The sequence below is a fragment of the Brachypodium distachyon genome, chromosome 2 (assembly GCF_000005505.3).
Source record: "Brachypodium distachyon strain Bd21 chromosome 2, Brachypodium_distachyon_v3.0, whole genome shotgun sequence".
Lineage (NCBI taxonomy): Eukaryota > Viridiplantae > Streptophyta > Magnoliopsida > Poales > Poaceae > Brachypodium > Brachypodium distachyon.
In genome coordinates, this window is record NC_016132.3 from 46,879,123 (window position 1) to 46,901,972 (window position 22,850).

At 43.2% G+C, this 22,850-nt stretch overlaps 2 protein-coding genes across 2 annotated transcripts; one reads left to right on the top strand and one right to left on the bottom strand.

Moving 5' to 3' along the window:
* Positions 1 to 9,285: 9,285 nt before the first annotated feature.
* Positions 9,286 to 13,400, bottom strand: LOC100840623 (glycosylphosphatidylinositol anchor attachment 1 protein). Its single transcript, XM_003569523.4, has 6 exons — positions 13,061 to 13,400; positions 12,880 to 12,971; positions 12,538 to 12,634; positions 10,992 to 11,844; positions 10,771 to 10,904; positions 9,286 to 10,439 (listed from the first exon to the last, which is right to left on the bottom strand). The coding sequence occupies exons 1-6, from the start codon at positions 13,150 to 13,152 to the stop codon at positions 9,569 to 9,571; spliced, it is 2,139 nt and encodes a 712-aa protein (XP_003569571.1). The 5' UTR covers positions 13,153 to 13,400; the 3' UTR covers positions 9,286 to 9,568.
* Positions 13,401 to 18,006: 4,606 nt separating this feature from the next.
* LOC100840924 (D-glycerate 3-kinase, chloroplastic) lies at positions 18,007 to 21,670 on the top strand. Its single transcript, XM_003569524.4, has 12 exons — positions 18,007 to 18,236; positions 18,711 to 19,072; positions 19,443 to 19,522; positions 19,609 to 19,660; positions 19,776 to 19,817; positions 19,882 to 19,960; positions 20,144 to 20,175; positions 20,255 to 20,323; positions 20,401 to 20,475; positions 20,555 to 20,671; positions 20,761 to 20,811; positions 21,320 to 21,670. Exons 1-12 carry the CDS (start codon positions 18,074 to 18,076, stop codon positions 21,461 to 21,463), a joined length of 1,266 nt encoding a protein of 421 aa, XP_003569572.1. The 5' UTR covers positions 18,007 to 18,073; the 3' UTR covers positions 21,464 to 21,670.
* The last annotated feature ends 1,180 nt before the right edge of the window (positions 21,671 to 22,850 follow it).

Here is a 22,850-nt window from a genome sequence, read left to right on the forward strand (position 1 = left end):
ATACAAGAATTATTACCAATCTAATCAGCATTTATCTTAAGATCACTGCTAATTATACAAGGAACTTCACAGTTTGAGCCTTGGCAAGTGCCAGGGTGGCCGGGCGCTGGCTCCGCCAGTGCATACTTGCATGTTTCTAAATTTCTAATAAACCAATGCACTAGCCCTTGGGCTGTGAGTAGAGCCAGATGCGTTCCCGGAGCTCGGTGCTTGGACGTCCCCATGGCCAGGAGGGGGTCCCTTGCAGCACCACACGAACATGGCAGCATCTGCGTTGCCAGATGCCAAGGAGAACTTTATTGATCGCTCCCCGGTGGCGGTGGCCCAAGCCGCCCAGGGTCCACAGCATATGAGCATTCTGGGAAAACGGCAAAAGCGTTCGTAGTACGCTGCGGAGTTGACCACGGAAGCTGTGTTTGTGTTAGGAGGAGATGCATATAGGAGTAGAGTCGAGGGATGCAGTCACACGTGACGCACTCCTGCCCTTCCGCGTCTTGATTTCCTCAATGGCTCTTGTCATCTAGCCTGGAACACTCCGACGTGATGAACTGAAGACGCTGGTTGAGCTAGCTTGGATGATTGTCATTGTTACCAGTAAAAGGCAGTTCTACTTCTGCAGTTTTTTTAACAGTTACACGACATGTAAATTTGATTTATTTATGTTTTGTTTAAATATGGTGTAAAACTGATTGAAAATTGGACTGTCTTCGATCTGAGAGCTGTTTCGTTTTCCTCTCCTACTAATGTTTTTTCTTCTTCTCTGACCGCTGCAGCGATGGCAGTGCCGAAGCAAGTGGCCGCGTGTACCGACCCATGTGAATTTGCTTGAAAATAAATTTTTGATGGATGATAAATGGAACCGACTGGGGAGTCCTCCAGTTGAGTGCCTCCACGTGATCTCCAGGGGACCAATCATTCATTTGCATCTCTGCAAGTTGCTGAAAAATAAAGCTAGTACGAAAGACGGTTGACCAAACCTAACTGCTTATATAAGTCCCCTCCTTTATCAAATAGTCTATTGTTTTCGCAGAGGAAGATAAATCCGTGCAACAAATACAGGTTGCTTCAGTTTTTCAGTTACTGTTAATCAGTTGTTCGTTACGGAGGAGTAGTGCTACTAGTTGTGGTAAGATTTGCTCCCTACCTGCCACGTCCTGGGCGTGCACGTGGTGTGCCCTTTCCTTAATTTGCTCGGGGAACACCGCTGAAATGCTGAATGGGCTCTATACTATTTTCTCCCTCTTCTCTAGAAAATCCTCTGTGGAAGATTCTAGCCGAGTTGGATCCTATCATGTTCTTTTTTCGCGCCTAGATCAGAACAACGAGACACAGCCCTACTGCAGCATAAGCTACACCGACGGAAGAAAAAGAAAAGGTTTTATGACACACCTTGTCCATATGTGTGGAGTTTTCTAAAATAGCACTGTAGTTTCTTAGATTGGAGTACTAGTTTATTATTTTCATGTTTCTTTAACAACGCTAGACATGTGACTAATTTGGTGGTGTAGATGTTGGTATTTTTTTCTATAAACTTATCAAACTTTTGATCTAGAACAAAATAAAACCATATGCCTTGTAAATATGGAAATGTGGGATTACTATACTAGAACATCCCACATGGTGTATTTCTTTCCCCGAAGCGCACACATGAGCATAATTTTAGCTATTCACGATCCGATATCACGTTGTACGTGAACTATGGTGCTCCTTGTTGTGCATTGTTATTGTCACTGGCATGTTTCGAAAGTCTATGTTTATTTGTCGTGTTTCTTTTGGCAAATATTGTAATTGTACCGGTTATATCTCGATTTTCTATATTCGATTGAAGTGGTTCAGGCTGTTTAATGCTCACTATAATTCACCTTACAAAAATGTACTCTCTCCGTTTCATAATTCTTGTCTTAAATTTGTCCAAAATGGATGTATCTATTTTCAAAAAGTGTCTAGGTACATGTAACATTCGACAAGAATTATGGAATGGAGGGAGTACATGGATTATTTGATTTTTTTAATGACATGTGTCTTTTGATTTATTTTTTTCAAATACCAGGGAATAAAGTAATGTTGTACAGAGTACTACTCTCCGTATAAAACAAATTTGTCAATTAGCTTCCTTCATGCAACTTTCGAGGGAGTGGTGAGATTAGATTTCATTCACATCGTGCAATTTCAGATATCACCAAAAAAGCTTGTCCTACTCACCACTGGCTGCTACATGTCCATGTCACTAAATACGTTCGATCGCCACCAAATTGGACTACATATGGTTTGAGAAAAGGCAGGATTGATTTCTGCATTGCAACAACCTGACTACCTGCGTTCCTTGCCCTGCAACTAACAAGCCATATGACCATATCCACTCATTGGTTTGTTTCACATAAGATCGAAATTCATATCGATTAGAGCCAGGAGAAGTTTTAGAAGGTATCTCACCAAGTCGATCGGAATCCATCGGCAAACTCTGCACGATTTCGAAATGACGGGGGCACAACGCAACTGCACAAGTTGCATGCATCACGAGTTCACGGGCCGATTAAACAAATACAGTAATTTCCAGCTTGCGAGTAGTACGGAGTACTATATTTTTTAAGCGTAATATTTGGTTGGTAACCGTGGATGATTGTGCTTATGTGCACACCAACCGCAAGTCAGATCTCACTGCGTTGGGTTGTTATTCTGTCGCTTTTATGCTTTTATTATAATTATATTCGAGGTTTGGCTAAAACAACGCCACCCGCCACCCATGAGGCCATGATGTGCATAGATGTTCTGGTCTGGTGCTTTGGGAATCTGTAGCGCCAGCCAAGATGCCATGTCATCATCAGGATCCGAATCTCCATTTGAAGTCACGACTACTCCCTATAAAATATCAGTGTCTGCCTATCTGGTTTACCTTCGTGGGAGCTATGAGTCCCACTACCACCTACCGCTGCACCTGAAGTTATTTTGGGGCAAATGACAACCACTGGCGTGGAGATACTCCAGCTAATACAGCAGCAGTTACGGAGTAACAGATGCGATGGTGTAAATACCTGGATTTTTCTCACATGAGTAAAGAGAAAATGGGGGGAAACCAATCAATAATCGGAACCTCTCGCCACATGTGGTCCTTGCCACGGCCCCCGTTCGTTTACAGCAAAGACACCGACCTTTCGAAGGTGCTAGCTAGTAGGTGGAAGAAAGCAACGCCACGAGAAAATGCCATCCATATAGCCAAAAAGGCGATGTGCACTTGAGCACTCCGTTTGCTTCGAATCCATCTGAGAACGAATCGATGCATTTGGTCTTCCTCGTGTACGTGAGCGCCTCGTGTTTCAGGCTTTCAGCCATGGAACCCGAGTTATTCCCGACATGCGCCTTCACGCAAAGTTGCCCACCTCAGAATGAAAAAAAACAAAACAGGGGAGTACCATTTCTTTTTTGTGGTGCGCGACTTTAATTCAGTCCTTGGCTTGCAAGTCTAGACCTTCTTTTAGGGGATATTTTAGGCTCTACACCTATTTTTGTATATATTCCCTGATGCTTGATGATGTTGATGTCTATCACCCCGGACACTTGGCACTTGGAAATCCATGCATGCAATCCTGCGCGCGCTCTTCAACTTCAAGTACCGATTCCTGAACGCACTTCAGAAAACGAAGCCGGAAGAAAGCATCCCCTTTACACAGAAAACTGAGGGGCTCGGCTTCTGAATGCCCCCACGGGTCGTTGTAAGGAACATTTTTCGTGTTCCCAGATCGAATTATGAGGCAATTCTTTCTCATTTTGCTACTGTGTTGGTTGGTCGAATTTGGTTCCGGTAAGATGGATTTATCAGCTGTTAAGACGTGTACGTCAGCACAACTGTCCTTCGATTATGATAAGTCGGCCATGTTACAGTCCGCTGGTCGTACGTGGGTGATAAGGGGATGGACCAAGTTCCTCTGTTCCTCCCATGCGGCTGAGGATAACCCATTGCTTGTATCAGTGTCATCTCCGTCGTGTGAAACAGCAAAACCCCACCGAACCTTCTGACCGTACTACGTTGTTATGGATGCCCTGCAGTTGCAGGCCACCACAACCAGTCACGATATGTACGTGCGTCAGCCATTAATTAGCAAGATGGCTTAGAGACGCAGAATGCTCGATCGGCATGCAGCTTTCGGTTACACGAATGCAAAGGAAGGGGCAAGTGCCTAACTTGACGGACAATCTGTTCGACAGGAGACGGACAGGAAAAACGAGGACTGAGCTAAGTCTGCTAGCTTGTCCCACGCACGTACTTGCATGCCTTAATTATAAGATCACACTAGTACAGCTAGGTAGCCTTCTATAACTACGAAGGAGTCTCAGTCTTTACCAGAAGACTTACGATTCAATACACCCCTCTCTCTTCCAACGAAAACACAAGGACGGTTCAGATCACTCCGTACCACTCATAAAAAAGTGCATGATGGACATTAATTAATATTTTTTTCTTTTCTTTCCACCTGGTTCCGAACAACACTAGGTGTTTTTGATTTTGCCGGAGATTGCACCGTTGGATCGCGACGAAATTTCACGAGGTTGTAGTAGACACAATTCCGCACAATCCCACGGAAGGGATCAGCGAAATACTTCTTGAGCCAACGGGAAACATGCGAACAAGTCGGACGTTTGTGCTGTCCCGCACGGCTGTGAGAAATCCAAACAACGCTCAGTGTTTTACAATTTTCCGAAGATTCCACCGTTGGATCGCGACGAAATTTCAAATTGTAGTGGTAGATAAAATTCCTCACATTCTCACCGAAGGGATTGTCGAAATCTTTCTTGAGGCAGCGGGGAATATGCGAACAATTTGGACGTTTGTGCTGTCTCGCAGGTACGCGAGAAATTCAAACAACACTCGGTATTTTCAAGTTTTCTGGAGATTCAACCGTTGGATCGCAATGAAATTTTACACTGTGTTAGTAGACAAAATTACACACAATCCCACCCAAGGGATCGTCGAAATAATGATTGAATCAACGGGAAACATTCAAACAAGTCAGACATTCATGCTGTTACGAATGGCCGCGAGGAATCCGAACAACACTTGGTGTTTTGGAGTTGACCGGAGATTTCACCGTCGGATCGAGATGAAATTTCACACCGTCATAGTAGACACAATTTCGCATCATCTCACCGATGGGATTGTTGAAATAATAATTTACGCTGCATATACTTTGCGAGAGAGAAAGGAGGCAGGAGAAAGAAAAAGATTAGGCAAAAGGAGAGCAAAAGGAAGTAAAAGAAAAAAAACGTGAAAAACCCATCCTACTCTTCTGAATTTGGGTGGGAGTTGTATTGAATTAGTCCTCTTACCAGAAATAGTCAACTAATTTAAATTACAATTTAACAATCCGAATTATTTTTCTACGGGATTCTATCTTGCATGAGTATATGTAAGACGAGATTCTCTCGCTTTCTTTATAGCTCAGACAGACGTCCCACCCTTTGGAGGCAGGCAAAGGTCCAACCAGCAGCTAGCGAACCACAAGGCAAATAATCACCAGTTCCAGATCAACAGAACACCTTCAAATCTCATGACATCATAGCGTCCAGAAGGCGAGAGGAACGACTTGGAAAGGAAACGCCGAAAAGAGAAAAAGACAGCCCATGAGCCCATGGCCACCCCATGTTGATGATGTCCACTACAATAACGAAAGACAAGTCAGACTTATCATGCAAATGCAATGCAATCCTTTCTCTCTCGCTTTCTTTTTTCCTAGTGAGCGAACGACAAGTCCACATTCTCTTGGTGCTATATGCTTTTGTTATGCCTTCTCGGCTCCGAATCGCCCCATGTAGACCTGGAACAGCCGATAATTTAATCAACAAAAACGGAAGTCGAATTAAAACGGCAACCGATCTGACCACCGACCGAAACCGCCAATCATACGATGGATCTTTGCATCTGGATTTGCAGAGGTACCTGGACCCACATGTTCAACTTCCATGCAGAATATCAAGTTGGTGTTTCCTTGCCAATTTTCTACTGGTCAAGAGACTCAAGAGCCAAGACGTACTGCTGCATGCGCATGCACGATCCGGGCAACGGGCTCTGTTTTCTTTATCATTCTCCTCTAACGTCGTCTTCGGCTTGCCTCGTCGCATAAAATTATTTTGTATCCTCGCAGCGTCGTTTATTTTCAGGACACGCATAACTACCAAAAGTTTTCCATGAAGTCGCCGCCGTCGGGATCGGAGCGAGAGGAAAGCGGATTCGGGACTCCTTCGTGTCGTGCGAACCTGGATCAGAATTCAGACTTCAGGGCAACAGCACGCAGGATATGTATGTTCCCCGTGTGCTGCAGTTAGCAATACGGTGTGCGTGCTGATACTGAAAGAGGAGGCAAACGGGAGCTGGGCGTGTGGATCAGCAAGTGTGTATGAACACGCGGGGCACGTGTTGGGACAGGAGTGGGCGAGGAGGACGCCTTGTCGTCAGAGGATTTTTGTTACGATCTCAAGGAAAAGTTGACTTCGGCTGAAAGAGAAGTTCACTGCATCTGTATGCGTGATTAAAAACGGTGGGGCAGAGGGATGGAGATTTCGATTTTGACGTTACCAATTGATACGAAAAAACCGGCTCCTGTCAACCAAGGAAAAAACAAGAACCGGCTATTTCGTAGTAGAAGAAGTTAACAGTTATCCATTATGTCTGCGCTAGCTTCCAATGATCCAAATGTCCATCTCATCATCTCATGAGTCATGGCATGTCACAATTCATCCACCAGAATAAAAAAAGAACGACATGTCACCATAATTATTTGTGGCTGGGTTGATATAGGAGTACATATGGCACAATCAGCTGTACTGACCAATCTGCTCCATCTGCAGAAAGGTTAATCATACGGAGAAGCTTCGTATGGCACCAACCACAAGCAACTATTTTTTTTTTAGGGCCACAAGCAACTACGAGTAATTTACCTACATTCACATCGTTCCCATATCAACTACTCCCTCCGTTTCATAACAAGTGATTCAAATTTGTCCAAAGCTGGATGTATCTACGTTTAAAAAACGTCTAGATACATGTAATAAAAAGTCACTTGATATGGGACGAAGAGAGTATTTAAGAGATGTCGCGTCGTTATATCTGCGCGTAATTATTAAACCGGCCCACGTTGAATTCAAAGGTGCAGTTCTTTACCCATAGTCTGGTTCTGATGTGGCAAAGCCATGATCCACAGGGGTCCAGGCAACAGTAGGCAGTACTACTGTATTAGTACCACTGGAAGAATGTCCAGCCCGTCTCTGTTTTGTTATAGCAAAATGTTTTGAGTTTAAGAATCTCCTTGGATCATAGGAATTTTGGAGAGAAAAAAAGAGCATTCTAATCCACAGAAAATTTTCAATACGTTCCCTTTAGATCATAGGATTGCATCAAAGGAGTAATAAACACCGGTGCACATATACGAGTTACGACGTCAGGGTTTCAGGAAAGAGACTTGCATTGGTGCCACAGGGTTGAAACTTGAAAGGTGAAACGGTTGGCCACCTGTATGTCTCGGTTGTTGCAAGCTAATGAAAGGCTGAAACTGCAGTGGATCTGTCGCACGCAGCTAAGCCGGACAGCATGTGGCGTTACATTGGTTTCCTCAAAGCAACACGGAATGATCGGCAAGTTTCATCTTCCGTGGATCTGATGATTGTGCGAGGTCGCCATGACCTCTCCAGATGGGAAAAATTAAGAATTGTATTCTTGGCTTGCCCGGAGTACTACTTACACAGTTGTGATCCAAGAATGGCACTTAACTTTGTTTAAGTTTAGCTAGGCGGCAAACAAGTGGGGTTCTCTTGCTTTTGTACGTACCTGGACAGCCTAGTTTACGGCCCCCAGGTCAAAAAGCTCGAACAAAACGATCCTTGAGATCCATGGACGCCGCGACTTGGCAATGCCGATGCTGTTTGTTAACGTTTTCTTTCTATACCTATAAGCCCAAGAGAGGCCAAGAGCGCATGCAACGCCCACGGGAATGAATAATCAATCTCGTTACCCCGAGATCTCCCCGTTGCATGCATCATCGATCCTTTCATGCTCTGCGTTGCGCCCTCGCCTCCTTTCCACGTCGAAGTAAGTAAACTGCGGGCGTTCGATCGGCTTGTGCATATATTATTATCTCGACGACGTGCGCGCGCCGAGCAAACGAAAAAACGCACCGGTGGTTGGTTCCACGTAAGTAACAGGTTCAAGTTCCGACTTGACATGGACGATCAGATTTTCCTAAATGTTTTCAATGAGAGTGACGTACCCGTCAATTATGAGACGCCTGTGGTGATTTCGTCAATCTCAATATGATGTGTCGGACGATTTCGTCAATCTCAATATGATGTGTCGGACCAGTCTTCCAGAGTTGTTCATTGGGGTAAAGTGTGCGTGCGTGCGTTCATAGGAATGAGTGTGCGTGCGTGCTTGTACCAGCGTTTGTACTGTGTTTAAAAAAAACCGCAGGAGGGGCCGGAGGGCTGTGCGGCGGCCCATTCCAGCGCCCAAAGGGCAGAAGCTAGCGTCCACGTACGTCCCCTCGCCGCGCCGATCGATGCCGATGCTGGTGCGTGCGTTTATTTCTTGCTGCGTCGTGCCACGCCGGGGTTCGATCATCGTCCCTACCAACTCGCCTGGCGTGCTTTAGCAGTTCAGCTTAGCAGCGGAAGCGCGCTGGCGGGGCGAGCCTGGACGGCTGCCATGACAGGGAGCAGGAGAAATGGAAGCATATATTGTAGGCTCATATTGTATCGCATGCTACCTCTTGCTGTACAAATCGGGCATTTGCAAAGTGCACAACAGGTTTTTGGCGCGAATAACAGTGTGAACCACCATATATCCTGCGTCTGGACAAGCACCTAGCAAACCAAACCAGCATCGACCAACTTGATCGACAGTATACGACTTTGCGTGATCGAGAATAATAATTTCAGGACAAGGCGAAACTGAAGGACAACTTTTAGCTCATGCTTTCATCGGCCTGCGACAGCTGCCTGCAAGTGAGGCTGCCGCCGTGCCCTGGCCTAGAGGGCCCAGTATGAAGAACGCTTTTCAGGACGTCGCGGCAGCATAGGGGTGCACGCTGTTGGGCCATTTTACCCTTTTCTTATAATAACATGCTGCATTGCAACGTTTATTCAGTGCAAACTTACAGCCTATCCACGTGCATCACCGTATCCAAGACCCAAAACATGCGGCGCAGATCAAATGTGAGAGTGAAAACAACCAATTAATAATTAAGGACAACACCCAATTAATAAAGGACAACAATTGATGGACAACTAGATAGAAAATACTATGTAGGAACAAAGGAAAAACTAGCTATTATCATCTCTGGCCAAAAAATCTGTACAAGCTCGAATCGCCTCCAGAAGGCTTGAAACACCGTACAAGAGCTCGTTTGCATCGGCAAGATAAAAGCATCACCATTCACACATCGACCATGATATAGGTCCTCTCTATCTAAAACAAAGCAAGTCTTTGAAGAAAAAACTGTTAGCAAACAGAAAAACTTACAGAAACTCCGACTTATATGTTACACAGTTCACTAGACTCCAAACAATTCCTGAGACCACCAGGCTACTCCAGCTTAACCTTTGATCCCGCTTGGCGGCATGGATGCAGCAACACATGGATGCATAAAAGCCAGCAAGGGAGATGAACGAGAAATAGATACAGATACGTAGCGCTACTCCATTCCCACAAGAACTCCATCGACGCCCAAAATTCTCCAATGTCTAACGTCCATGACCCCTTGGACACCCCCTTCACAATCAACAATGCAGCTGGAGGAAAACCCACCACAGCAATAAATATGTTCACAGCCAACAATACTGCCCGAGGAAAGGAATTCTTCCCAACCCGTGCCTTCAGTGGTCGAGAAAACAAACACATTGGGATCACTATCAAAGCCCCAAGCTGAGCAGTAGCGAAATTTATTATTGACATAAGCCCCAGTCCTATTGAGATGGAAGTGATCATCGTGGCTTTTAGAAGTTTCCATTCAACACCAGTGGAGTATGGTGAGCCAAACATGGTGTACAGGATGATCAGTAGAATAATGGAGAGCACCACCCAAATCACTGCACTTTGTATTGGAGTACCATCAGGAATTTGACTAATGTAATATGGTAGTAATGAAACAATCACTGCCCAAAACTGGATAACAAGCAATACTCTTGCAGCCTGAAGCCATTTCCACGATCCACCCTCAGCTTGCATTTTATCAGCACTAACCTTAGTTTTACTGCCATCCAATGATTTTCCCTTGGTTTTGCTGTCAGCAAGAGCAGCAGCAACTATTGGCAGGGGTGCCAGAAGCAGAGCAAAAGGAATCATATACACACCAACTGAAACGAACTTGCTTGGAGCTGCAAGGAAATAGAGGAAAAATGATTGATGGAACTTCTCGAGCAGGTTATTCACAGAACGTACCACCCCTTCAATTAACCTGGAACGGAAAACAAAATATGGTGAGATAAACATAAACTATGTGCTGACCACGTGCTTTATTAAATGCAGAACAGGCATCTTTTTTCTCAAAAAATGAAAGCAATGCTTACAATAAGCCTGTTAACAAAGAAACATTATCAGCAAGCTAAGTCTTAAAATCCATAGCAGGTGTTTATAACCTCCAGGGTGCAGAGTTATGTTCTCTGATTATCAAGGTCATTGACCTTACCAATTTCCTCTAACTAAACTATTCGATGCATATCAATACTACGAGAAATTTGACACATTTTAATAGCAATGCAACCTAAAATAACACAGTAAGAACTGACCTTCCACCTCTTACAATAAATGAAGATTTTGCGTTCTCATTTCTCAGATCAAATGTTGGTGAAAATTCTAAGGAAACCGCATCAACTTGATAGTCACGGAATGCTCCATGAGATCCAGTGGGCACTCCAAGAGCCTGTTTTACCAAAAACCCAACAAGAAGGGATGAGTACAGTAGAAAAGCATTGATTAAGATAAAATGGAAACTATACTGTTCAATTACCTGGTTATACATAGAGCTAGCGAGGTTTGCAGTCCCCTCCACATAATCAGGGGCTTTGATATCAAGCTTCCAGTCAGGATTTATTTTTCTCAACAAACTCCCAAGAGTTTGAATTACTTCAGCAATAACCCTAAGCCATGCAGAACTCAACAGAGAATTAATTGTCTCTATATTCACACGAAAACCTTGCCTATGCACAGCTAGATAGTGCACCACATTCAGAAGGTCCAAGTTTGGCATTTGGCCGTTAGATGCCTCTGCATACATCGTAAGACTATCTCTATCACCATGGTTCCTAGTTTCGCCAACTTTAAATATCAGAGCAGCAGCCATCGTCCCAGCACGTTTGAAATCCATAAATTCTGCCTTTTCAGTGATACCATCAGGTTCATGTATAGCATCAAACAGCTTGCTATCTAACATCGTTGGGTGACCCAGAAACATAGGATTATGGTACTGGTTTAACCATGCGGAAACTGCAGTATATTCGCCAAATTGTGAATCTGCAGATAGCCACACAATATCCTTTGACAGCCATGCAGCTCGACTTAAGAGGGAGAAGACAGAGAAACCAAGAGCCAGTGATAATACTTCATTTGATTCAGCTCTCTGAGAATTATAAGGAGTAACCAATACTATTGCTTCTTTTCCATCACCCCTAGGAGCTCGTATAATGCCAATAGTATTTGTTCCATAGTTGGTGTAGGTGCCATTAGGTTCAACTGGCAAATCCTTTGCCATGGAAGTGAAGAACTTCAGAGGGTGAAAATGCTTGCTATGAGGGAGAAACTCATGGTAACACACTTCTGCACCCAGATCTTTTATCTGTTGCGCTATAAATTTAGGCATTACGCTGTAACATTTGCAATAAAACTGTACATTATAACAAGCACAGATAAAACTATTTACTCCTGGCAATCACAAAATTATACTTGTTGTTCCTTGACTTATCAATTATTATTCATTGTTCATGATCACTTATTCCATGGGCAATTATCACCATCCAAAATTGGCATGAATTTAATGGTTAACACTAGTTTAACGAACATATGAAATTAGTTTTGTGTGTATGTATAAACGTAATGTACTTTTAAGTTCATAATTGCATAATTGCACCCCTTTAAAAAAAGTTCATAATTGCATGGATTCCACGTGTATGCTTATATTACTAATATTACTAAAAATATTGGGAGTAAGCATTTCAGATTCTCGCCCTGAATGCTTACTGGTGTAACAAAAATATGGGAGTAATTACGGCAAATTTTATCACATTCACTTTAACAGTAGGCTTGAAGTACTGATCCACTCGGGTTCAATCCCTAGGATTGGACATGAATACATACACCTCATGCATGTTGAGTGGGGCCGGTGGAGCTCCAATAATTTTCAGTGCATGTCTCGTACCCTCGCAGTTATTTTGTATCATACAAACACTTTAACAGCAGGCATATATTGAACATAGAAATGAATCAGAACATTTGTACAAGCAAGGACATATACTACTGTTAAAGCTCACTGACATGGAATTTGTACAGAAATAACATACCTTCCGCCTCTTGATTCCCCAGCTACAGCTTCAATTCCTCTGATAAATTTGTTAGCTTCCATGACATCTTCATTGGAAAATAATGGATTTGCAGAGCCTACATTCATAAAATTCCCAAAGAACATTATGCCCCATCTTTGGATGGTCATACGCTGCTTGCATACATGAACTGATATTTCTGCTACACTAACTGGATATGAATAGTTTGCTAAAACTATTGAACGCAGACACCATAAGGTATATCATACGCAATCCTCTAATTTGCTAAGGTAATGACAGCTGCACTACAAATTAATAGAGATCCAGAGAACTGCAGTAAAATAAAGGAAGAAGATGGCATACCAGGTATAAGAGCATTCTCTGAGAGGTATGTGCTCTTGGCTAGTGAAGGGAGGAAGAGGAGTGCGATAATGCCCGCGGAACAGCACAAAACACTGTCCAAAGAAATGGTGAGGAATGCGTCAGGGAACAAGAAAAAAAAAGGTGATTACGCTTGATGCCAAAGTGGGAGATGAGAGCAAACCTGAAGAGGATGTGGTGGGAAGCGAGGAATACCCCAAGGCGGACGATGAGACGCGGCTTCGGCTGCGTATCTTCCTTGGACGGCAACTCCATGGCTGTAATCACGGGCGGAGGACCCAGTAGGGTTGCCTCGCTTACGAATTGGGGGTGGGGGGGGGGGGGGAGATTAAGGAGATGAAACGGGGGCCTAAAGGCCGGAATCCATCCGTGAGGTTGTGATATCCGCCGGTATGATTGCCGCCGGTGAGGTGCTCAGATCTGAGACGGAGAAGAGACTTAGGGAGGAAGAAGGGGAAAGACAGGAACTGCTTTCTTTCGATTCATCGAAGCCTCACCACAGAGAGTCACGTGCCGATTATAAACCCTCGGTCACGTTACGAAGCCCAGCCAAATGGCTACAGGCCCAACACAGACCAACACGGGTGACAAACCAGTCAGCCACAGGTGCCGTCGAATCCACGGTAGCACATTTGGCTTCCGAAGCCGTGGAACGATGCCATTGTACCCCTTTCTATCGTCAGTTAATAAAGTCGTGCTTTTGCTAAAAAAAAAGTTACAGGTGCCGTATTCTCTACATGAAGACGCCCAACCATTACAGAGGTGATGGGAGGAGAAATGGCCGGGAGCGAGAGGACCGAAGGAGAGATCAACCTGGTGTCGGCGCTTGCCCGAGGATGAAGATGAGCGACGGAGCGAGGGGGCTGTGGCGCTTGTGGCGGTGCTCGCGCGAGGAGGAAGACGAGCGACGGGGTTGGCCGGTTGGGGGATGCTCGGCAACGAGTAACTAAGAAAAAGGGAGCTCTAGGCCCTCTGGCAAAACAATAAGGCATCCGCAATGGGAGAGTGACTCTCCACGTCATTTAGAGTCACCGGTAAAACAAAACGTGCAATGGTTTATATTTTTAAACTGACTTTACATGATTTGTTAGTATTAAATGCGATGTTGTACAATGGTTAAAAAGTCAACTCTTAGCTAACTCTTAGTCGACTCTTTCCTTAAGAGTCTGAATCTTCACGAAGAGTCAGTTCTCTTCTTCTCCTATTTCTCTTTGTTTCACATCAACAAATTTTAAATAAGAGTTAGTTAAGAGTCAGCCTTTGTGAATGCCCTAAAGTAGTTTCGGAATTCATCTTTTAACCGCTTATGAATTGTTTTTTTTTAACTTTTTTACGACGTGAATTTGTTTTTCGTTTCTAGACTTTATTTCTTTTCTCATTCTTTTAATCACGGCTTATGAAGTGTTTTTTCTTAAGTTCTTTACGACGTTGTTGCTAACGCAGATCTAATCAACTTAGCATTAGCGAATAGGACCTCTTGTGGTGATGCAGTCGAAGAGCTCTCTACTGTCTGCACTCACACGAGATGCAACCCTTTATTTTTTTGCAAACCTCGCTGAGTCAGGTCAACCATTAATAACGTTGCACTCTGATAATGTGTCAAAGTAGGTTACGCCCAACTTTTTGAGATACACATACTCAGTACAACACATCTGAGTCTTTCGAATTTAGCTTCAGCCTCTTTTTAATCACGTCCACACAAACATCACTTTGATCAGAAAGTCAATTAGATTAGGTATCACACATTTAAGAATACATGGATGAAAGAAGTACAAACTTCTTTGCATCGTTGTTGGATGTGCATCTGCTCGGGTCTTTTAGATTTGTATTCTGATGAGCAAGTTAATTTTAAGTATGAATAATGAGAGGCAACGATGACGATGAAGGGTCAAGATATGCATTTGGACGACGTTTGAGAAATGTGCCTTAGGAGGCAACGACGATGGCCACAGGTTAAACAATAGCTACGATGGCGATGACGGGTCCCTTGAGAGTCGATGTGCTTGGTGTAGACGACGGTGAAGGATCAAACTGTGCATTTGGACAGCGTCCGAGAAAAGCGCCTTAGGAGGCAACGACGACGACCATAGGTTAAACAATACCTACGATGGCAATGACGGGTCCCATGGGAGTCGATGTGCTTGGGGCAAGGACCGGCTCTCTAGGAGATGTAGTTTCTTGTGCTCTTGTAGACCACCATCTTAGGTATTTTGTTCATTTTATCATTGATGTCAATGTATAATATTGCTCACTGCTACCTCGACTGTCTTTTCTTTACCAGCATTTTGTGTCACGTTGCTTAACGGTAGTAGATATGTGTTGTAGCAAGTTCATATTTTAATTAATCATGTTTCAACTTTGTAATTCTTTCTGATGAGTTCAGATTTTGTTGCAGTGAACTACATACGAAAATACATTTTTCCAAAAAAAATGTGTTTGTGAAGTTTGATTTATATACTGTTTGGTATATCCCTTTGCATGAGTTGTTACCATTCTTTTCTCCTCCGTGAAATCATTTCACAAAAAATAGCAGCGAGTGACTATTCTGATTGACTCATTCTTATTTGTGTTTGTGGCTATGCACGCGAGAAAAAAATTACATACACAATAAATATATTATTTGATATTTCTTGTAGCGATATTAATGTAACAATATATTTGTTGACAAAAGTCTCTAATTATCATGCCAAATATCTATGTGTGTGTCTATATCTCAGGTGCGTGAGTTTTAAGCAAAAGGCTTAAATCTCACTCGATAGTATCAAACCCGTCAGATCAGTATCCGGACGTCATCCATACTCCCTCTTCTCCATCGTTCATTCCGAATTATAAAGCACGATCCAGATCCAATGGTTGAACAATCAACTTATCCCTAACTATAAATTAGGCGATTTAGATATAGCAAACCCGAATATATCTATTTGATAATTTTTTGTTGTATAAGTATGGAGATGTTTCTAGAAAAAATAATATATAACTATATATTTACTCTTATAAACCTGAGTTGATAAGTTTTATCCCTGTGCAAAACATTGGATTGCTGTAAAAATATTTAGCACAGAGATTATTACACTACAAACATGCATGCAACTCTTTGTTGAGACACTCCCAATTTTTTAATAGAGTTTTGGACCCGGATAACTTCACCTGTTGCATTTGCCTGTTTGTACTTATATATGATACGAGATGTTTTGTATCTGCATAAAACTAATAGTATAGCTTGCTTGCTAGCATTCCAAATATCAAATTTGACCCAAAAAAATAAAGCAAATCCACATGTGGAAATATTAAATGTTAAAAATACAATATTATAAGACTTATTAAAAAAAATTAAAACTAAATAGAATAATGCATTTTAACAACTATAAAAGAAAAATATTAAACGTTTTGTGTCGGTATACGAGTTTGCCCTACCTAAAAAAATATTAAATATTAAAGACGAGGCGTGACTTCGGCTGCGCGTCTTCCCTAAGCTGCGACTCCATGGCTGTAATCTAGTCCGCAGGTCTTCGGTCACAAGGGTGGATCTAGATCAAATCTAGAGCTAGCGCTCTGTCAAAATCTGGCACAGTTTAGCGGAACTGAGGTTTATTTGAGGGACACGTTAGCAGAACTGAGGTTTTGGAAGAGGAAGAGGAACGCTGCGCTGGCCGCCGGGGAATGGCCATGAGATCAATTGTTCGTCGGATTCGCCCCCTCTCCCCGACTCTCCCAGGCCACAACTACACACCGGAGTGTGTCCATTTGTTGCACCAGATTGCTTCAGAAAAGGGAGTGTGTCCATGGTGAAGCAGGAACCTGGCGCCGGAGCCGACTTCTCCATTGGAGATCACGGTGAAGCTGGACATGAGAGTGCTCTACTGCCCCATCTACTCCCGCCCCTTCAAGCCTCCAATCTTCCAGGTACGTACCTACCTCGTCATCTTCTTCCATGGATTCATTCACCTGGAAGAAATAAAGGCAATCGATTTCGAATTGTGTTGTGCAGTGCAAGGGCGGCCGGCACACGGCGTGCGAGAGCTGCCTGGCAGAAATCCTGGACAAGCAGTGACAGAAATGCGAGCGGTGCCCGGGGCTGGAAAAGGTGGTCTCCTCGACCAAGATCGAGTGCGCGCACGACGGCTACGGCATCTTCATGGCCTACCACGACGCCTAGAACCACCAGATCGTCTGCCCGCACGTGCTCTGCTCATGCACGGAGCCCGGCTGCGGCGGCTTCTAAGACGCGCCCGCAGCGTTGCTCTACCACCTCGTCGACCAGTACGCGATGCCGCTTCACTGGGTGCCGCACGCCAGGGCCACCAAGCCCATCTCCCGGTAGAGTCACGGCGGCGGGTTCGTGCTCACGGTCACGACCGGCAGCTCCTGTGACTATAGGCCCGAGAAAACCCAGGCCCAAGGGAGAGCAGGAGAGAGGTAATCAGCATCTGGAGAGCCCAAAGGGAGGAGTGCAGGCGAGTCACTTTGATGTTGACTCCAAAACGACCGTTTTTAAGGGACACCGAGTAAATAATGCATCCTCTAAAAAAATTAAATAATTGCATTTTTGCAAAAAAAAGAGAGAGTAAATAATTGGATTTCCATGCACTAGCTCGCGGATACAACTGCTGTCAAAATTTTTTTTGCGGAGACAACTGAGTTTTGTTTTCAAATTTGAGAGAGGCATAGAAAATTCCTTCTATATTTTTTCTCTTTGAAAACTTCAACAATTTCACTCACATCAATCATTTTGGACTATAAAAACTAACTAGTCTGGGTGCACATTATTGGGTACGATCTGAAATATTCCTAATTTCTTTCTAAAAGACATCATTTTTTGAATTTTATCTTTTATTAAATCCATGTGACAAACAAATATGCTTTTTGAATCCAAAATTTAAATATTTTTAAACACAGTCAGGCAGAATGCTATTACAAATTTAATTTCAATCGACGGCTGCCAAATTAGCTGTAAGTTTTTTTTTGACCAGTAAATTAGCTGTAAGTTTAAGTTGGGTGAAAAATAGATTTTGCATCAATTGGCTTCCGAAAGAGACTGGCCGCGTGCCGCCCTGCACGCACTGGATCGAGAGGCCACCTGCACTCCGCGCCCAATCCTTGAAAAATCCCCTCCGCTCCCCTCTGCACGCTCTCCACGCAGGTCAGTCCAGCCTTCGTCTGCTCGGGGCCAGGAGAGATGACGCCGCTCCGTGCTGCCCCGCCGCCGCTCTCCGCATCTGCGCCTCACCACGCCGCAGTCTCCTCGTCCGCGCCACCGCTCCTCTTCGCCAAACCTTACCATCCCAAGGCCGCGGCTTCTTGCTCGCTCACCGCCACCGCCGCCACCTCGTCAAGAAAAGGTTAGGCGCGCGAAAATATTTCTCTTCAGAGTCAGACGAGAGACGATTGCACGGTAGTGCGTTTCCGTGGAATCCGTCATCTGGATTCTGGAGGTTTGGTTTATTTTAGTGCAGTGTTACCACCTGCCACCGTGTGGTTTTTGCGTGTTTGTTTTGTTTATTCTTTCTTGCTCCGTCGTGTCCCGTGCCCGCGCATCTTCCGGAAGCGGATAAGAACGCCAGTCGAGGCGAGAGTTTTGTTCATGTTTGCCCTCTGCCGGATACAGATTTTTTTTTTGTCCTTTGCCGTCTTGCCGATCGATTTGATCTTCTGTCAGTTCGATCATTCGGGGTTCTTGAAACCGCATGGATGGTAATCTTTCTTCGCAATGGAAGACGGCTGCTTGTCAAATGCTTAGGAGTTCAGACTACTGCCATTGATGATTTCTGCCATTTTCGCTGACGAGACCCACTTTCTTTATTTCTTCGCGCCAGCTTTCCTGTCATGCCCGGATCACAGCCCGGCGGCCGGGCGATCGCTGGCGCCGGCGCGCTCCGCCCCCGCCTCGTCGCCGGCGCTCATCTCGGCCGTCCAGGACCTTTACGAGTTCATCTGCAGCGGCCCGCTGGTGGACAGGATCGGCTACTCCCGGGAGAAGATCGCCGAGTCCATCGATCGGTGGCTATGGTGCGGGTCGCAGGTGAGCCGGCTCTTCCGTCTCGACGAGCTCCGGCTGTCGGATGCGGAGAAGTCGAGGATATATCACTTCTACATACCCGTCTTCCTCTGGTGCGAGGACCAGGTCGCCGAGCACAGATCCAAGTACAACCAGGGCAGCGAGATCCCGCCATTAGTGGTATGCATTCACTTCGATGCTAATTCATCTCATCCATCTCAAGTGGAGTTAGCTCGTGTAACTTTGTCCTCTAGTGTCGGCAGCATCCAAAACTATCTCATAGCATGACGGGCACGAGCACATATTCTTCTGCATTATGATTGCAATTCACATGGATGCTTCTGCACTTGCCGAATATGATCAGAAGCATATTCGGTCCAATAAAGTCCATGTATATAGATTATACTTGCAAAAATCAAAATTTGTTGTTGCTTAATCAAGACTATCACAAATGGAGATAAACCAAAATGGGACCTGAGTACCGCGTTACAAGAATGAACAGTTTTAGGTACTTCACGCTTTATAAATGGATCATCTTTCTGTAATGTAGATCGGGGTCAGCGCTCCCCAAGGCAGTGGAAAGACAACTCTTGTTTTCGCACTTGATTATCTCTTTCGGGTTTCTGGTAGGTGAGTCCTTCTCATCATGTTGATCACCGTGTGTTTTGTTTGCCTGTATGAATGAAATTTAAGAGCCAAACTATTGCGTGCCTCAGGAATTCCGCCACATTGTCTATCGACGACTTTTATTTGACTGCAGCAGAACAGGCATGTATCGTCAAATATGAATCAATTATTAAATCTGCTTCGTGGAATACCCCTTTTTTTTAATGAGCATCTACTGAATATTAGTGAATGGTCGGCGAATACATTTTATCTGCAGGGTAAACTGAGGGAAAGTAATCCTGGAAATGCTCTTCTAGAGGTACACTGTTCTAGTTCAAGTCCTGTTCAACATGAAGTGGTAGTACCTGACCAAAAATTTACAGTTCCGTGGAAATGCTGGGAGCCATGATCTCCAATTCTCAGTTGAAACACTCGAGTCACTGATCAAGCTAACTAAGGAAGGTACTGGTTATGGATAAGTATATGTATCTTCTTCAAAGCATCTGTGGTCATTTGTGCGTAGGTATTTTTTTACATTTTGGGATAGTTATTGAAGGGAGCTGGCATCCTAGATTCATCGGTAGAAATTTTTTTGCGGTAAATTTTTTTTTTACTGAGATTACAGTTGTTTTCTACAACATCTAGGTATGAAGATGAAGCTTCCACGCTATGACAAGGTAAAAGGTTGCAGTTATCTTCTTGTAGCTGATGTTTATATCTGAGTAGCTGCATGATACACCTCACATGTCCATGTAGTCTGCCTTTGGTGGAAGAGGTGACCGGGCTGATCCTTCAGTATGGCCAGAGGTTGAAGGGCCCACAGAGGTAAATGTAATGTTTAGATGAAAAACATTTTGAGCTGCGATATATGTGTTTCTCAACTTTTCATCTGTCTGTCCTAGGTTGTTCTCTTTGAAGGATGGATGCTTGGATTTAAACCTCTTCCAAATGAAGTTGTGAAAGCAGTGGACCCTCAGGTGAGTTTCTGGGGATTATCACATTATCTGATGTTTGTTTTTACTTTAATATGACTGGAATTTTCTCTCTCATTTTCAGCTTGAGGTGGTTAATAAGAACCTATATGCATACTATGATGCATGGGACAGATTCATCGAGTCATGGATTGTCATAAAAATTAAGGAACCTAACTGTGTATTTCAGTGGAGATTGCAGGTTATTATCAGATTTATCCGACTAGTGGTCTGACAGTATGCACAAGACATCATGGTTGGAGTTTTCTGATGATGCTATTTTATTTGCAGGCAGAGGTAGCTATGAGAGCAGATGGTAAAGCAGGAATGTCTGACGAGGAGGTGTGTTTCTCATATAAATAATTCGTTCATTACTGTGACCTTGTATTCCAGTTGGATCATTTGTTCTGCTCGCACCTTACTCATTGTCAAGGAAAGTAGAGTGTCTTATCTCTCTGGTCCTACAATCCTACATTGTCAATACAAACCTTTCCATCAAATAGGAACATTTCTTTCTGAGTTCTCAGCTGTGAGTTGTGATCAATCTGGATAGTGTACCTCACAAATCAGGGTAGTTAAAAATAAATAAAAGATCAGGGCCGTTGTGCAAAATAAAAGGATGCCTGGATGCAAAAGTACTTGGTTACTTACCATTGCCACTTCACCCTATAATTTGGCAATAAGTTATCTGTTATCAAATCATACATGATTAACTTATGCAATTTCCTGAGTAAATAATTTTATGTGATTCATCAAAGCTCCTCTGAATCGTGTGGTGTATCCATTGGTTAACTCAAATGTTCCTTGCAGTGCTGATAACTATAAAACATGAATCTGGCAACTTTTGCAGGTTATGGATTTTGTATCACGCTACCTACCAGCGTATCATGCATATTTGCCCACGCTATATAAAGAAGGACCGAATGGCGCAAAGAAAGACCACCTGCTGGTCATTGACATAGACGAAGAGAGGACCCCTATCACTGGTAGTTGAGTCCGGAATGTACATTCTGAAATGGATATCTTGACTGGGTGGTTGAGCTTGGGATTTCGTATCTTTCTGAGACCAGTTATGCCAAGCAAGCACCACCCTCCTGTTGCTTCTTACAACTTAAAATATACCAAGTGTGCAAACTTTATGTATATCAAATTTTGCTATCTACTTAATGAAATTGGCAACCCATTGTTCGTCCTCTGTCAACCAATTTTGTTTGCTATTTATGTTATCGAATGTACATTTTGCAAAATTGCCTGCTTGTGTTCTGCGTGCATCATCTGAGGTCTTAGTTTATGCATTTTGCAATATGAATGCAGTGATGATTTCGACATTTTACGATGTTGCTTGATGAATGGGGCGATTCTACTTATAAGAATTAGCACGACGTGCTCATATTCTTTTATATTACATTACATACATATACATATATAAAAGAGTCAATTGGTGAAGGTGGTCCGTCACATATTCGACTTCTTTCACTATAAAAAAAACATATACTCGCCTCCTTCGCCTACAACAGTGATATTGTTTATTACTCTAACAAATGCAAATAATATGTGACAACAGTTTTTAACGGTGTAATTTATCTATGGTAAATATTAATTTGTTTTGTTTGTAGCTTTGTAGCAAGGCACAAGTATTTTAGCTGATTGAAAATATATTTTTATTTTTACCACGATTGGTATACTCTTTCTTGTTTGTGCCATCATAAAAGCACACATCATATATAAAAGAAGCAATCGGTGGTGGCGGTCCGTCACTCCTTATATTATAAAAAAACTTCTCAACTTTTTTAATGTAAACAATAAATCTATTGCAATAGGCTGGGGTGATAATGATGTTTGCCACCAAAGTTGAATAAAGTCATCAACAAATACCATTAATATGTAATGATATTTTTTAGTCTAATTTAGCCATAGCAACTAATTTGTTTTATCCGTAGCAACGCACAGGTATGTCGCTAGTATATATATACATATATAAAAGAGTCAATTGGTGACGGTGGTCCGTCACATATTCGCCTTCTTTCACTATAAAAAAAACATATACTCGCCTCCTTCGCCTACAACAGTGATATTGTTTATTACTCCTCTAATAAATGCAAATAATATGTGACAACAGTTTTTAACGGTGTAATTTATCTATGGTAAATATTAATTTGTTTTGTTTGTAGCTTTGTAGCAAGGCACGAGTATTTTAGCTGATTGAAAATATATTTTTATTTTTACCACGGTTGATATACTCTTTCTTGTTTGTGCCATCATAAAAGCACATTTGAGCTACTCCCTCCAATCCATATTAATTGTCGAAATATTACATGTATCTAGACGTTTTTTAAGCATAAATACATCCATATTTGGACAAATTTGAGACCGTTAATATG